This window comes from Rhincodon typus, chromosome 2 (genome assembly GCF_021869965.1).
Source record: "Rhincodon typus isolate 14 chromosome 2, sRhiTyp1.1, whole genome shotgun sequence".
Classification (NCBI taxonomy): domain Eukaryota; kingdom Metazoa; phylum Chordata; class Chondrichthyes; order Orectolobiformes; family Rhincodontidae; genus Rhincodon; species Rhincodon typus.
In genome coordinates this window covers 57,604,752-57,623,276 of record NC_063333.1, presented here as the reverse complement: position 1 = coordinate 57,623,276, position 18,525 = coordinate 57,604,752, and the positions used below count along the sequence as shown (strand labels likewise).

General features: G+C 39.0%; 1 protein-coding gene across 1 annotated transcript in view; it reads right to left on the bottom strand.

The window, feature by feature from the left end:
- The window catches only part of LOC109913433 (contactin-associated protein-like 2), a 1,704,267-nt gene that overhangs the window by 783,452 nt on the left and 902,290 nt on the right, over positions 1–18,525 (bottom strand). The window contains exon 11 of the mRNA XM_048610560.1: positions 8,678–8,784. Within this exon, the coding sequence (XP_048466517.1) occupies positions 8,678–8,784 (107 nt within the window). The remainder of the gene's footprint in view (positions 1–8,677; positions 8,785–18,525) is intronic.

The following is an 18,525-nucleotide window of genomic DNA, read 5'->3' as shown; positions in this document are numbered from 1 at the left end:
TCACACCTCACAATGGAGGACAGGTCATGCAGCTAAAAACAGTCAGACTTAGGACTTTACCTGTGGGATTCTTGTGCTGATGTCCCTGCAGCTGAATGAGCCTAAAATAAACACAACCATCTTTCTGTGAGCTAGATTTAACTCCAGTCATTGAAGAATACTCCCACTGACTTCAAGTTTGGTCAGGCTGTTTAGTGCTTAATCAAATACTGTCATGATGTAAATGGAAGTCACTTTCATTTCAACAGCGAAACAGAAATTGCTGGCAAAATTCAGCAGGTCTGGCAGCTTTTGTGGAGAGTTAATGTTTCAGGTCCAGTGTTCCTTCTTCAGAGGGTTCACATTCTGATCCTTCAAAGGTTCTGAAGAAGGGACATTGGACCCAAAACGTTAACTCTGATTTCTCTCCACGTTGCTGCCAGACCTGCTGAGTTTTTCTAGCAATTTCTGTTCTCATTTCTGATTTCCAGCAGCTGCAATTCTTTTGGTCTTTCACTTTAATTTCATCGAGGTAGTTCAGCTCCTTTGTCTAATGTTGGACAAGACCTGTAATGAAATTGATGAGTAGCCTTTCTAGAATCCAAACTAAGTATTGGTGTGCAGTCTATTCGTGTGTAAGTGTCGCTTGATACCATTGTTGATGACTCCTACCGTCACTTTTCTGATCATTGATAATTGGCTTAGCCAAAACAAATTTGTTCTGCTTTTTGAGAACAGAATGTATTTGGCAATGTTCCACTTCTTCAGTTCTGGCTGCAGTGTTCTAGCTGCACTTAGGTAGCTTGGCTAGAGGTGAGGCTAGTTCTGCTGAAACGTTGTTCCTACCTATTGTCTTAGCTGTATCCATTGCAAGCAAGGGAATTAAATAAACAAAGCACTATGTTTTCATATATCACAACTATATTTTCTTTACAAATATGAAGCACTTTTTTATCTAAATATTTTACCACGTTGATGAGAATCATATGGTATAACTTCATAATACAATGACAAAGGGGCTCCTAAGGAAGATCTCACTGACACCTATGGTATGAATATGAATATATGGCTGTCAGATTTCAGTGGAGCTTATGCACAAATAATAAATCAAACATCAACAGAATAAAGCTAACACTCAAATACATCAATAGCAATATCTGTTCTATCCATCCGTCTAATTTTAATGGCTAAATATTCCTACACAATAACAATGTGAGACTGTGATAATGAACATTCCTGGTGTGAAACATTGCCTGAAGGGAAGTGCATTGTTTGATAGCCTGCTGTCACTACTTCTTTAGGACAAGAATGCCATGACACAAGACATTTTATCCTGCTGTTTTCAACAACAAATCTTTTTGAAACATTAAACAGCATCACTGGTGTAACTTGACTAACCCTCCACTTTTGTCCCAAAGTTTATTTTGTTGAAAACTGTTAAACGCTGCTGAATATAAAATTCATCAGAATATCTGTCTTTCACAATATTAGGTGTACATAGCACTTTCACAATTTTGTAATACAACTTTGTCATTACAACAAGACGCTAGATTGAAAGCAGGATACAATTTATCATATACTGTTGTTTTATATCTATTTTTGTCAGTATCATTATTTCCAATCATATTCACTGAAGTTACATGGAGGAACAGTCACCATGTTGCAGTAGGTTTATTTGCATTATAATGAAGACACCTGCCTTTGGAGAAAGCAGAGTAATAGGATAAGTTTTCCAGTAGTGACATGGTCCCTTTCAGTACATGAAAACTGTACTGCTGTAAGTTACCAACCGTTCAACTGCCATAGAAACAGCTTCCATGAGGCTTAAAGCATCATAAATGTATTTAACCAACAGAAGACCACCATAGAAGCAATATACATACAAGCAGGAACAGAATACAATAAAGAAGCAAAGACAGACAGACATGCAAGCCAAATTTTACTGGAAATGTGGGTCAAAAAGGTGCCTCTGTGCTCAAGATTAGAAAAAAAAAACAACCATCGTGCATTTTTTTAAAAAGCAGGAATGCAACTTCCTTATTAAAATTATTTGATTTATCCAAAATCTGGATACTTGTGAACAAACCAGAACAGCTACAGTGTAGAGTGATTTACAGTGAATCAGAGTAAGGAACTACCTGCAAGTTCACAGATCAACTTTTGCCCATTTGGAGGACGGCTTACCCTGTATCTCTTATTATGCTAATCTCCGCGTTACTGACAACTAGGAAGGCAGGATCCAGTGAACAACAGACAAATTAGCTCCTCACAACCCAAACAGTCAATGAGATTACTCCTGATTTGTGACCCTACTCAATAGGCCTGTCTTTGGTCCATGGTTCTTCGTGTCTTTGGTTAACAAGCATCTGTCAATCTTTGAATCAAAATTAACAATAAACTGATTACCATGTCATTCGTGAAAGAGAGTTCCAAAATTCTACCACCTTTGAGCATAGAAGTTGTTCTAATTTCACTTTACAAATTATAGTCTTTGTGACTCTGATTAAATTAAATTTTCCTTCTTTGGTCTCTGCAATGTGTCTGCAGACTTTGCCACACTTGTTGATCATACTATGCTCCCTCAATGTCTCTCCACTATGTGACTGCACTTCCCTAGTTCCATTTTTGAGTATTGGATCGTAATCAGAGAATCACTTGAAATTGCTTGTCTTCTTGCTCCTGAAAGTATGACCTGTGGTGTCCTGTAAGGATCAACTTTTAGCCCCCAGCTATTTTCAACTTACATGCTGCCTGTTGGTGACAAAACTTGAAGACATGACATTAGGTTATACATGTACACTGACAATACCCAGCTCAATCTCACCAACAGATCTTGCCACTCCTCCGCAGTTGCTAAATTATCAGTCTGTTTATCTGACATCTTGGATTAGATGAACAGAAATTTGCTCCAGATAAAACCTAGCTTTTAGACAATGCCTTCCCATCCTAGGATCCCCAGCCAGCAGAAATAATTTAACATTTAAATTTCCATTTATGATTTGAAAACATTGGTCAAATCATTAGTTAGTCTTCTCACCTAACTTTGTATTATCAGAAAACTTGGAAATATTACATTCTGTTCCCCCATCCAAATCATTGAGATATATTGTGATTAGCTGGAGGCCAAGCACTGAACCCTGTGGTGGCCCATTTGCCACCACATTTCACTCCAAAGAAACTATTTACTTTTACTCTGTTTCCTGTCTGTTCACCAATGCCAGTATATTACTGTCAATCCCATGCACTTTGATTTAGTGTACCAACCTCTTACGTGGGTCTTATCAAAAGTTTTCTGAAAATCCAAATACACAACATTCACTGGATCTCCCTCATCTATTCCACTAGTTATTTCATTAAAAACTTCAGTGAGTTTGTCAAACATGGTTTCTCTTTCATACGTTCATGCTGACTTTGTGTAATCCTGTGTCCTGTCATCACATCCTTTTACAATAGACGCTAACATTTTCTCTACTACTAATGTGAGGCCAACTGGTCTATAATTCCCATTTTCTCCATCCATGCTTTCTTAAAGAGGGGAGTTACATTTGTCACTCTTCAATCTTCTGGGATTGTTCCAGAATCTACAGAATTTTTGAAAATGACAACTAACACATCCACATGCCACCTCCGTTATTATCCTCAGATGTTCGTGATCAGGTCCTGGATATTTATCAACCCCTTTATTTCCCCATTATATTTAGTTCAGTCCCATTAATTTTTCTGCAACTGCGTTTTTTGGTTGCGTCTGCAGAGAAAACATTCTCATTGTGTATTTGCATACCCCTTCCAGTGCAGCAGTTACAACCCGCTGTGACAGCCTGCCATAAATCACATCGAGCTATTCCCAGAGACATAGCAAATGTGAATGTTTGTAGTAAAGCGTACACAGCACCCCAATTACCTGACTTCCAGAAAAACACGTACCAGGTTTTTGGATTGCATAAGAATTATTTATTTCAATAAATTAGATTATAGCTCCAGGCAAACTATTGTCATATAACACTACTAACTAAAACTCTAATTTTCTTTTAAACACCCACTTCCACAGGCACACAGATACAAAAAGACAAACAAATAGGGAAAATCATCATCATTGGTGGTCCCTCACAGACGAGGATGGCTCTCTTCTACTCTCAGAGTGAGGCTGTAGTTGGGTGTATGGACTGATACAGCTACCGCAGGCTCTGTTACACATGGAGCAGGTGGCGGACATGGGAAGGGGTGGATGGGGTGTTGGGGTGGCAGTGCAATCCTTTCGCTGTTTTTGCCTGGCATCCATTTTTTCCTGATGGTAGGTCTCGAGGTGCTCAACGCCTTTCCAGATGATCCTGGGCCAGTGATTCACTGGTGTTTGTGGGAATGCCACACTTCGTCAGTGAGGCCTTGAAGGTATCACTGAAATGCTTCCTCCGTCCAACTGGGGCACCCCTGCCGTTTTGAAGCTGGGAGTAGAGCAGTTGCTTGGTGAGTCTCGTGTTGGTCATACGGACCATGTGCCTAGACCCAAAATACCAATCAAGGGTGGTCACTGCCTTAATGCTGGGAACGTTGGCCTGGTCGAGGATGCTGGTGTTGGTGTGTCTTTCCTTCCAGCGGATTCACAGGATCTTGCACAGGCAGCATTAGTGGTACTGCTCTAGTGCTTGAAGGTGTCTGCTGTAGACAGTCCATGTCTGAGAGCCATACAGGAGGGTGGAGACCACCACAGCTCTATAAGCCATGATCTTGGTGTCGGATCTGACCTTGTTATTCTCGAACACCTTTTTCCTCAGGTGACTGAAGGCTGCGCTAACATACTAGAGGCGATGCTGGATCTCTTCCTCAATAGCTTCTTTAAACAACTGGACACTTCTGAGGTATTGGAAGTGGTAAATGTTTTTTTAAAGCGTCCCTGTAGACCTGGATGATCCGGGGTTTGCTCCACAATGTCGGGCCAGTTTGGTGGAGGACCTTTGTCTTGCGGATGCTCAGGGTGAGTTCCATGCTATCACATGCCTCCCTAAAAGTGCTGATTATGGTCTGGAATACATCCTCGGAAATTGCACATACATGAGCATCATTGGAGTGCTGCAGCTTTGTGACACTGGTTGGGGTGCCTTTGGTTTTGGCTTGAAGACAGCAGAGGTTGAATAATTTCCCACAGGTTCTGTAAGTTAGCTCCACTCCAGCTTGTCAGTGGGGAGGTAAAGCATTGCAGCGAGGTGGATCGAGAACAGAATTGGGGTGACGATGCTGCCATGATTGATACCAATCTGAAAGGGGAACGGGCCGGTGGTGGAGTCATTTGTCATTACCGCAAGTTCCATACCATTGTGGAGCAGGCAAAGGATGGTGACAAACTTCATAGTGCAATCACTCCATAATGCTTCCCAAATGACACTGTCAAAGGCCTTTGAAAGGTCAAAGAAGGCCATGTACATGGGTAGGTTCTTGTCTCTGCATTTCTCCTGCACCTGACGTGTGGTGAAAATCATGTATGTTGTGCCCCTCAGTGGTGAAAACCACACTGCGACTCAAAGAAGAGTTACTCAACCACAGGGAGGAGACAGTTGAGGAGGACCTTGGCGATGATAGTGCCAATGGTTGACAGCAGGGAGACTCCCCTGTAGATACCGCAGTCCAACTTGTTCACTTTTTCGGAAAATACTCACGACTGTGGCATCTCGGAGCTCTTCCAGGATGGTCTCCTCCTTCCAGCTAAGGTAGATAAGGCCACGATGCTGCAGCAGGAGCTCTTCGTCCCCGCACTTCAATGCCTCAGTGGGGATACCATCTGTTCCAGCAGCCTTGTCATTTTCAAGCTAGTAGATAGCCTTCTCTACTTAGTGCAAGACTGGGGTGTTGCTGTGCTCATGGCGTGTAGTATCCTGCAGGATGCATTCAAGAATGCTCGGATCAACAACACAGCCCTCATTGCAGAGATCTGTGAAGTGCTCCTGCAGTGTTTTTTTGACAGCTTCTTTATCTTTGATAAGAGTCACTCTGTCCTTGGCCAGCAGTAGTTGGGGCCTTGGGTGTTTGGTCTCTATGTGGTTTTGACAGCACAGCAGAAACAGTTGTCAGCCATTCATTGGTAATTATGAGATTATTGGTGAAGGTATAAAACAGGAAAATCAGCTCAGTTACTTTGCTTCCCAATACTAATGTTGAGATTATCCTCCTTTGGCTTGCCAGCCTGCTTGTTGTGCAGATGTATTTCTCTGGTTGCTTCCGCTGGTTTGTAACAAATACAGAGTAACTCCTTCAATTTGAAAATGTCTCTGATTTATCAAATCAAAACTCACAGCTTACAGCAGCAAGAAACATAACTGTTTTTCTTTGGGTTTAAACTGAATTTTTGAATGGTGGCTTCTGGGCTGGGTGGAGATCTGCATGCTTCTTTGCCCCTCCTTTCTCTTTCGCCTGTCATATTTTTCAGGTTTCCTTTGTTTAGATTTGGGACTTCAGATTGGAATACTTTACTTCATATCGCAATGATGATGTCTATCATTTTACGGTCACCTTTTCTTAAAGGACCCCTCACAACATGTGAAGCAGTATTTTCCTTATACCGTACTTCTTTCAATCTACTGCTTTGCAGAACGCCTCTGCTCTGTTCTGAGGAATAACCACAACCTTCAATTTTGCTTGCCATTTCCTTCTTGGAAGGGAGAAGGATGTGTTTCACTTATTCATGATTCTTAAAGACCTCTATAAGTGCAGTTGTCTTCATTGAGAAGCAATTTTTATCACCCAGGTTTCTGAAGCATGCTGTGAGGGCTTTATAAATTGGAGAACATCTAAACCTACAAGAGTTTTAAGGAGCAGTCAGAAACCTCTTTGGAATGCTCAGGTACTGTTTTAGGATTTTTAAGAGTAGATATTAATATGCATAACAGGTGGATAACACTTGTGCAAGATTGAATCTCATCCATTGTCTTTTGCTTTTAAATTTTGAAGAAAATCAGTTTGTTTGTTTCCCAGATGAAGAACAAAATCAATGCTTGCAAAATCAAAATCCAGTTTGTTGACATTAGTATGAGTTCTATCATTATACAATCAGTACTGTCTAAGTATTTCCACAACCTATCATTATCACAGTGGGTTGGGGATGGAGGCTGTAATTTTACAGTTCGACTGAAAGCTCCAGGTGTTATATAAATCAATTACTTGTCTTTGATGTAAGCTACAAATGTTTGTTTTTATAAGAGTTTAAGTACTTGAAGGAATTGAAACATATTGACTGAATGTTAATCAGTGAGATTTTTAAAATAGTCGAAATAGAATTTTTTTAAAGGAACACATGCATATAATTTTGTCTCATCATTGCTCCTGAGATCTACCTTTAGTGGATTCTGAGTTGATTGGTATGATGGGTGTAAAGGTAAAAGCAGATGGGTGGTATAAGTTACCACAAACTTGGCAAAGGGGCTACTGAAATGTTTGAGGGTCATTGGTTGGCATGTGTTAGCACTAAGTTAGCAATAGGATAAGGAAGGGCCTTGGGGATTGGTTGGCATGCAGTATACAAAGGGCCACGTGGGAATGAACTGGAATTTGAGGTGGCTAGTCTTAGCAAAGCTGGGGCATGGGGAGTGTGTTTGGGATGAGGGGTGAGGGCTAGCAAGCCTCACTGTTTTTATTATAATTCGGTCAAAGTACCAGATCACTAAGGTAGGCCTTTCAGCCAGGAAACAGCAGCACTTGACAACTCCAATGACTGGTTTTGAATTGTTTTTGGGGGGTGATGGACTCAACATCAGTTAAACCCTGACCTCTGAACCAAAACCTGACTATTTGGGCAAATTTTCTCCCAAGTTGGGTTAGTGGAGTTTGGAATTTTCCTAACACTGTGCATTAGTATCAACTCTGTAACATTAATGTTGTCAAATTCTATTGGAATAGAACAGTACTATTTTATAATTGACTGTGCCATGTCTTAGGAGCGCATTCAGAATTGTTTGTGCTATGCTGAAATCATTTTGTACTGAATTTTCAGAAGTTTGGCATTGAGATATGAGATACATTCATAAACATTGCTGGAAAGATTTATCAAACTGTCTAGGGTGGTGACAACATTTATTTCTGTGATTCTTAACTCAAAACTATAATGGTCACGAAGGCTCAATGCAGCTGACATCATTTTGGTGTTTGTTCTCTTTACCTATATTCTGTAAATATGTGATGAAAGGCATTTTTAAAATGTAATTATATTCTAAGTTCTTCATTATTTCAAACGCTTCCTTTGAGTTAGAGGACAGTCAGACCACATGTGGAAGCTGATCTACTACAATGTAATGGTTTTCTGTAATCAGTTTATCTGACTGTAATGTTTATCCTTTTAACTATGTGCTATTTCTAACTCATACTATGATTCATTCTAAGGTAATGCAACATGTTTTCTTCTTTATTCCTCTTTTTATACCTAAGATTTGTATCTAGGTACTTTGTAACTAAGATGGCACCATGAGAGGTGACATTATAAACTTTTCACTGCACTCCTGTACTTCTGTACTTGAGTACGTGTGACAATAAAACCTAATTCATTTATTCATTCATTCAATTAGTTTGCGGCCTCTTCTACTGCTGGAAAAAATTGCAGAATTCCTTAACATTATGGTTTAACATAAATGACTTCATTAACTTTTACAACATGAGAGCAAACTTCATGCACTATCAACTGTAAACTGTAAAGGATAAAAACAGAATATCTACTCACAGTTATGGCATGTTGCCCCAGAATATCCTGTTCCCTCACAGTTACACGTAAAGGTGTCCCAGGTTTGTGTGCATCTTCCTCCATGCTCACAGTGATTTGGTAAGCACCTGTCGGAATAGAATGCAGAAATGTTTCTGGTTCTGGTTTAAATGCAGACTTAACTCTAAGGGCTGTTCTACACATTCTATATAGGCACAATTTGGGTGTCAAATATTATGTTAACTATTACATTATTTCTTTATTTTTCAACTTATTCTATGAAGCTCATGCTAAACTGTTTAAACTTTGTTTCTTTTACGACTTTGTACCTAAGATTTTGTATCTAGGTACCTTTATACCTAAGATGGGTCCATGTGTGGTGACCTTATACACTTTTCACAGTACTCCTATACTTGAGTACACTTGACAATAAAATCTAAATCTAAATCATCAAGATATCAATTCACTTTTCCAGAGCAATTAATCTTTGTTGCAGTATGAATTGAGATTATTTATCAATTTAATGAAGACAAATTGACTATTTAGTAAGATAGAAAATGACAAAACTAAAATAAAATGAGATTTCTGAAACAATAAATATGATACAAATGCTTTGCATACTAATACATTCTGTTAACATATTAAGTTACAAATAACTTTTTGTCTTTGAAAATTATAACAGAGAACTATTTTGCAGAGTGCTAACATACACTGACACAAAACATTATCAATCTGTAATAATGACATCAAAATATTAAACATTGAAATATTGGTGATTACAATAAAATAAAATTGACACCTGTTATTTTCTTCATTCAGCACATCAAACATACCTCAATATCACAAATACAACTCATTCCATAAGTCAAATCTTAAAATGCATGTTTCACTATTTTGTTTTGATTCTCCAAATTCACCATGTACTCTCATAACAAACCACAGCATCAACACTTTGAAATTCTTTCAAAGATGCTCAGATGACATTTTACTCATTTTCTACATATATGTCAGTCATAATTCAGAAATCTTACAAATAAATTAGATAATAAGATATGAAATATCAACATTATATAACTTCTATAAGAGTTTTCAAAATACCTCTTGGTAACACAGCAAAGAAAAAACATTCAACAAAGTTAGGGGACATTTTCCTTTCAAACCCTGATGCTGGTTCACTGATTTCAAATTGGTTAACATTTTACTGGGCAAATGTCAAAAGCAATGGTTGGGTATATGAGTCCACTGACTCAGTGAGAAGTTAATTGGCTGAATCTTACATTTTTTTTCTTGGTTAAGTCCGAGTTGTGTTGAGTTTTTTGAGAAATTTTTTTCCACAAGGCCTTGCAAATTCTCTTGCACACCAAGCACAGTGCATTAATTACCTACCCTGGCACATAGCATCTCTCAAAACTAGTTCAGGTCCTATCTTACACGCTCATAAAACAATTTGCAGCTTGGAAAATGTGCACCAAAGGTCCGGCATTGCTAATGTCCATGCCATCTTTAAAAGGCCGCTGTGCATCTGCACAAGCATGTTCCCTCATTGTCGGACAGAATCTGAATGTGGTACAGAAAGGAAAAGTGACACTTCAATTTTCAGACAGAAACCCAGAGGTCTTTCTGGATGGAATGTTGCACAGGACTTGGCAGCTTGGGTCAGCTGGGTCAGTGTGGCCTCAAGGTACAGAGGAACAGCCAGACCGACTTTCTCTGTTCCTTCAGCTAACTGCCACACACTGTTGCCTGCTGCCTCAGATTTACTGTCCCCACCTCTGAGCAAGCCTGATGCTCTGCTGCACTCAGTATTGCCTGCAACATCTTCAATCATTCACTTTCACATTGCACACCCCACAACCCTTTTTCCCTCTCCTCCCTCCAACAAGAACATTTCAGAGTTTGGGATACTCTGTGGCAAGTAACTCTCATCCTGACAACTGAATGCCTGCCTACTATTGAGAAGGTACAAGGCAGGAGTATGATGGATTATTCTTACTTGCCTGAATGCTGCTCCAACAGCAGTCAAGAAGCATGTCACCATGCAGAACAAAGCACTCTGCTTCATTTACATTCACTCCACCATGTTAAAAACATATTCCTTTCTCCCATAGGTACACATGGCAGCAATATGCACCATCTCCAAGAAAAATTTCAGCAACTCACCAAAGATGTTTCAACAGCACTTTCAAATCGTGACCTCGTTGAGACAGAGATATAAGGGCAGCACATGTACAGCAAACGCTACTACCTGCAAATTCACCTTCAAGATGCACACTGTTCTGGCTTTGATTACAATCCCCTTATCGTCACTGGCTGAAAATTAAGGAACCTTCTCTTTAGCAGCACTGTGGGTGTATTAACATGACATGAACTACAATGGTTCAAGAAAGTGGCTCCTAACATGGTTTTTAACTCATTGTATGAGCAACAAATGCTGACTTTGACATTGTAGCTTACATCCCTTAAATGAAAGAAAAGAACATTTAGTAGATGTGTTTATAATTATGAGAAGATTTGGTAAATTTAATTGGAAAGACAATTTCCTCTATTTGAAAATTCACTGCAAAAATATGAAATGGCCATAGTGAGTGAGGAGAGGGGTTAGGATATATATTTTAATGAAAATAACTGGTAGGCACTCCACAGGATTAACTGAGGCAGAGACAAATTTACTTTTCCAGGGACAAGTGGACAACACTTTGATATTGGATGCAATCGGCAAGGCACCGGGAACATCTTTCATATGTGCACTCGACTCTCACTGTCTCAGCTGGTGAATGCATGGTTTCCCTCACCATTGATTTCATTACTGTGTACTCAACAGCTACTGAATTATGTCTATACCAATGCTGATACTGCCTGTTCAGCTGTGACCTCCATTGTATCAGCTGTTTCACCTCGGCCTCTCACTGCCTTCAGTTCAGGGAGCTGTCCTGTCCACTGATGACTGGCTTCCTCCACTGCCTTGAGCCATCACTATATCTTTCCTGAGCCCTTTCCACCGCTCCAGCATAGAAGACAAGTTCCTCCCTCCTCTCTCCTCCAGAAATGTTTTTTCCCTCAGCATTACACTTTATTAACTTTCTCTGAGACACATCCCATCAGTTACAATATCTAGTCTTTTGACACTTTGACATCTGAAATGTTAATATGGCATGTACATTATTGCTTGAAGCCATTCAAAGCATTAACTCATTCTTGCTAGGTTTTTGCAATTGTTGATATCTGAGTCATCACTGACTTTGACAACGTTGGCAGTACAAGGATGGGGAGTGCACCCTCTGTGGTTGTCGTGTCAACAAACCAGGTTCAGCTTTTGGGTAAGTACTAGAAACTGACAAGGACAACACTGTCAAGTGAGAATGGGACATTAATCTTAAATTTGGAGTATCTCAGCAAAGAGCTGAACCAAAATCAGCTGGGTGACTTTTACCTATATTTTAACTTGCCAGAGTTCTGACTGACACACTTGCTGTATTTTGTTATATTGCAAGGCACTTAGAAGCATGGTATTTGTGACGTACATTTGGTGATAATCAAATTTGAATGACACAAAATGGCCACAAATAAGTCTCCTCTGGTGATGTGACAAAAGTAAATTTCTTGCAGAATATTTTGATTATTCATAGGAAAAGCAGAAACTTTAAGAAAAAAAAATAGTTATGACAATTTCAAAGCCACCAAAATATTGTTCTGAAATATCAACAACATGGAGAACCCTGTAACATGCAACATTACTGCATTTAATGATTTGAAACACATCTAATTCAGTCACTTATTTTAATGCTGAATATTTAAATTATTGCAGATCATCTATATACAAAGCCATTATGAACCTGTTAACTGCATTTCCCTTTGACTTCTAATGTTTGTGATTAAATCCCAGAATAAATTGCAGTGTTTGTACAATTTCCCTAGGATGTCCCATTTGAACTTGCAATGTTTGACTTCTGGAATTTTATTACAGTTATGATCAATCACTTAACATACTCATAAGTGGCTGTCATTGTACTTTTAACAAAGGAGCATAAGTTGATCACACACAAAAAAGAATGCTATATATGTGAAAAATTGGGAAGATTTTGCCACAACAAAATAGAAACTTCAATCCTTTTGTCCTCAGCAATTTTATAGACACTCAAACCCAGTGAAGTATCACTCCTATCTCCACTCAAAAATTTCTTACTGAACTGGAAGGTTTCCAAATATTTTCTTTCAGTGGTTTCCTGCACGTTCAACCAATGTGATTCTCTTCATTACAGTCTCTCCCTGAGACACAACTATCCAGGCTAACTCATTTGGCTGAATGTTATGGTTTGTTGGTTAAGTGCAAAAGCATAGCCACATTAATTGACCATTTCAATCCTTATGGTATCATGTTCTATTTCCACGCCATTTTGCCATGCGCTATCCTTGCAGCAACTGCCCACTCAGTGGAGATCTTGGAATTGACTAGCATCTTGGTGCCCATACCATCTTTAAAAGGTCATCATATGTCTAGACAAATACTGTTAGTCTGGAGCTACCTTGCATGATTCCTGGCATTTGACCCAGACATGGAAGAGGGAAAACAGACATTCCACTTTGTGGGCATGGCCTTGGAGTTCCTGTTGCATGGGGTGGTGCACCTGCTGGATCTCCTCTTCCCCCAGGATCAACAGTGGGGCAATGACACCAGACCATGCCAGTCCAGGTCAGAGCTGTTTCAGACATCTGGAGGAATGCCCAGCATTGTAGGTACAAGATCAACGCCCTTCTTTTCTCTGCCAGCGTAAGTGCCACCACATTCTCTCCAATAACTCAATATGCCATAGCAACAGCATTATAATGATAGCTGCCAATGCAGCCAAGAAGTACAGAAGCATCCTGTCAGATTATTAGAGATGTGCTATAAGGGTTCATAGAGCTGGCGCATGTCCGATGCCAGTTTCTGTGGACATGGGGTGCATGTGGCCAGTGCCAATGGAGCCATGCCCAAGATGTTGGTACTTGATGCCCAACATGGAAGCGTTTTGGAGTAAACATCAAATTAAAATGCCAAGAACCAAGTTTTGGTTTCCACATCGAGTTTCCCGACAACTAGTTTTAAATCGTGAGTTTGTTAAGATCGCGACCTGTGCCAAGTTGAGCAGTTAACAAGGAATTCCACATGCAATAATGAGCATTCATTGGGAACTTGCTGCTGCCTCGCAAGAATCTTGCGACACCACTTCAGAAAAGAATACAAGGTGTGGCTAGTTGATCTCAACATCAAGATGGGCCTCATCAAACATCACACCCAAGTCTGGCTCAAATCACAAATGATTACATCTCTCATTTCTTATCATTTAGGATGAAATGTATTCCTTAAGATGCAATTTGAGTACTTCATTTTCCAAGTTTATAATTTCTGTAAATCATTACAATAATATTCATGTTTATTTTGGAAAGAACATTCAAGTGGACACTTTACAAATGACAGATGGGTGCTTAATAAAAGCATTTCCATTTCCTAATGGGTTGTAAGCAACTACTTGACATTTAAAAAATGAGGTAGTGAATTTGGATTCAATTTAAACATCTGATACATTTGTACTTAGCAAGAATTTAAAAGTAAAACAATATAAAACTCTTTAGGAGCTGCATTTAAAAAATCTAAACATCTTTATTAATCTTGGATTTAGTGGCATTCTTTGCTGCCATTCACAAGGAATTCTAGAATTCATGTCTAAGTATCTTTTTTGTTCAGAAATCAAAAGCAAAGTATGTCATGTGCTACGTATTAAATTTAATTAATGCCATAAATAACATTTCAGGAGAATCTATTGATAACTGCAAAACAAATGGCACACAAATTCGGTTGCATAAATGCGAGCCTGAGTGCTACCTAAATTGTAATCTCTACTGTAATATTTATTCATAATTTAATTATTTTGAATCGTGATGTTTTCTGAATGTATTGAACAATATTTGATTCTTAACACAACCTTCATTGCACAAAAAATAATTTGTCCTAAGCCACATAAGCACAGCCATAATTGTACGAAGTATCATTGGAGTCTTATTTGTTACACTGGATGTTTTGCATGAGATACTGACAATATGATATTCTCAGTGACAAGTAATGATAGATGATTCAACTTTAGCTGCAATGCTAGCATTCTCTAAATGAATTTATGCTTCAAAAAGTAAGCTGAACTAAACTGGAAAATAACTGGGATATCTATCTCTTTCAGGGACTATGGGAGAGCAGCACACACAATCCTTCTTTGCATTAATTAAAGATGGTGTGGTGAATTCCTATTTTTCTGTTGCATTCAGTTTGTATTCCAAGCCAGCATTCTGTGAAAATAACATTTAAAGGACAGATAGTCCTACATTTGACTGTTTTAAACTCAGTTATATTCAATTCTGCTGAGCAATAGGATTGGGATTTGTTGTAAAATTCTTAAGAAGTCATTCAAAATAGATCAGGAGTCACTAGAAAGCAGTTGCAACGTCACAGTTACTTGCAGAAAGAGGCAGACACAGACAGGAAGAGAGAGAGATTTTGTGTGTGTGTGTGTGTATGTGTGTATAAGTAAGAGAGAGAATCAGACTCCATGTCACGCAGGGCTGCATTTAGCTGTGCTGCTAAAGGCAACTGAACTACATGGGATCTATTTAATTGAGGTTCAAAGAAGTCCTAGAGCAGTTGAAAACCTCTGTCTAAAATGAGCTCAGGCAATGTCTAGGAGCTGTGAAGGGCTTGACAGAATCCAGTGCATAGTTAATAGGTCAGTACAGCACAGAACGAGATATTAATCTGATGTAATTAGCAAAATTCGAGCTCAGAGAAAAACCCTGCAGCAACTCTGGTGCAAACCGTCAGTGAAGACTTGGTGTTAAGCCTGTGGCTGAGTGCTGGAGTGCAGTTTGTGGGATGTAGACCCAGAAAGGGAGAGTATTTCACAAGAATAGTTACAGTCTTTGAGGCACACTGTGATGGACCCGCATATAAGATGGAGTTTCATGTCTAGATTGTCAAAAGAGAAAAATTGTAATCCTTCTGAAATTTAATGAGATTTGATGATCCACCATGTTGTTAACATTGAAGGGAAATTGCTGAAAAACAATGGGATTTGTTTTGTTTGGATTTGCTATTTGGTATACGCTGTGAGGTGTGCAATCAAGCTGCTATAAAAATTTTAAAGAGAACAGGATTAGTAAAGACAAATGTAGGATAAATTAGAATGGGGATAAAAGAAATGGCAAAGAATTGATAACATATTTTGCTTCTGTCTTCGCAAAAGAGGACAGAAATAATTTCCCAGAAATATTAGGGAACCAAGGGTCTAGTGAGAGGGAATAAATGAAGAAAATTAAGTGTTCATAAAAAATGGTGTTGGAGAAATTAATGGGATTAAAGGCAGACAAACCCCAGGGGTTGGAGCACTAAGGGAAGTGGCCCTGGAAACGTTGGATGCAGTGGTGGTCATCTTCCATAATTCTATCGACTCTGGACCAGTTTCTACAGGGTGGCAAATATAACTTCACTATTTAAAAGAAAAAAAAGCATTGCAGACCAGGTAGCCAAACATCAGTCGTGGGAAAAAAATTGCTACATTCTGTTATAAAGGTATGATAACAGAACACTTAGATTAGTCAAAGTTAGCATAGGTTTATGAAAAGGAAATTACTATGCTTTTTTTGAGAATGTAACAAGTTGAAAAGACAAGGGAGAACCATTGGATGTGGTCAGGAAGGTTTTGATAAGGTCTCACAGGAGAAGCTAATGGGCAAAACAAAATGCACACAAGTTTGGAGGTATTGAAGTAGCATAGATTGAAAATTGGCTGACAGACCTGATACAATGAGTGGGAAAAATTTGGTCCTTTTCAGCTGGCAGATGGTGAGTAAAGGCATATTGCAGTGATCAGTGCTTGAACCCCAGCTATAAATGACCAAATGCAACATTTCCAAGTTTGCTGGTGACACAAAACTAGATGGGATTGGGAGCATTGAGAACGATACAAGGAGTCTTCAATGCAGTCTAGACAAGTTTAGTGTTTGGGCAACATAGCGTAGATACAATACAACGTGTAAAAATGTAAATAAGCTTCAGTCTGAAAAACAAAGAAGGATGGGTATTATTTAAATGGTAATATATTAGAAAATATTGATGTACAAAGAAATCTAGGTGTTCTTGTACACCAGTCAATGAATGCAAACATGTCAGTGGACCAAGCTATTAGGAAGGCAAATGGTATGTTCATCTTCATTGCAAAAGGATCTCAGTTAAGAAATAGGGATATATCACTGCAGTTATACAAGGCTTGGAAAGACCGTACCTGGAGTATTGTCTGCAGTTTCTGTCTCTAGACCTAAGAAATTATATACTTGCATTAAAGATACAGCAGTGAAGTTTTCACTCGGCTGATACCAAGGATGACAGGGCTATCATGAAGAAAGATGGGCTTTTATCACTGGAGTTTAGAAGAATGTGAGGGAATCTGATTGAAATTTATAAAATTCTAACAGGGTGAGACAGACTAGATGAGGGGAGGATGTTTTCCCAGGTTGGAAGTCTGGAGCCAAGGATCACAGTCACAGGATAAGCAATAGACCATTTAGGACTGAGAAAACATTTCTTCATGTAGGTGGTCAACTTGTGGAATTCGGTACAACAGAAGATTGCAGAGGCTGGGTCAGTGAGTCCATTAAATTAAGAGATTAATTTTTTTAGATATTAAAGGCATCTTGGGGTATAGACAGAAAAGGTTAATATGACTTTGTGATGTAACATCAGCCAATACCACACTGAATGGCAGAGCAGTCTTGAAGTATCCAATGGCCTACTCCTAGCTTCTAGTTTCTACGTAACAGATTGATAGAAAATGCACAGATTACAAGGTACCTCGGACAGGTTTGGAAGAATATTTGTAGATTTATGCAAAACATGTTGATCTCAGCAAGTCCAAGAGAGAAATTGTTTACTTGGTTAATCTGACAACATTAGATGGTCAAAGCAATAAGGTAGTTAAACATGAGAAAAGTAGTTGCTCAAAAGGTATTCAACGTGAAAGCAACTATACAATGAGGCTGGTATTAAATAGAGAAGAGTGATGTGGGTCCAGGTGTTGGCCTAGTGGTGTTATCTCGAGACTATTAATCCAGAGACACAGGTAATGTTCCAGGATCTAAGGTTTGAATCCCACCATGGCAGATGGTGAGGTTTGAATTCAATAAAAATCTGGAATAGAGAGTCTAATGATGACCATGATAGCATTGTCAATTGTCAGAAAAACCCATCCGGCTCGCTAATGTTCTTTAGGGAAGGAAGTCGCCTTCATTAACTGGTTTGGCCTGCATGCATCTCCAGATCCACAGCAATGTGATTGATTCTTAAAAGCCTCTGGGCAATTAGGGATGGGCAATAAATGCTGGTCTGACCAGCAATACCCACATCCTATGAATGAATTTAAGAAAATGGAATTTCACACCAAATGCAGAGAGACAGGGCAACATGGTGAAAAATGATAAATTTTAGTGAGCAAGAATACTACTTAATGACAAATTATTTGAACTAAGACAAGATAGAAGTGATGTGGTCTCTTATGGCAAGAAAATGGACATACTGTGGAGTAAAGAGAGTAAGGGATAATCAAAGAAAGTGGATAGATGGCATGATGGAATGGATAAGCACAACATCAGGGATTGATATAACGGAACTGTATAGGACAGGCAGGATTGGACCAAATTGTTTGTGTTCTTGTAGAAGTAGTAAATAAACATATAGTGAAAATTGTTACTTGAGTTGGTGGCAGGCACAGCTATCTACACCAACTTGTGTGCATAATCCAAGTAAAAGAAAACAAGTTTGAAACTTTGATGTTTGTTAACATCTCATGGAC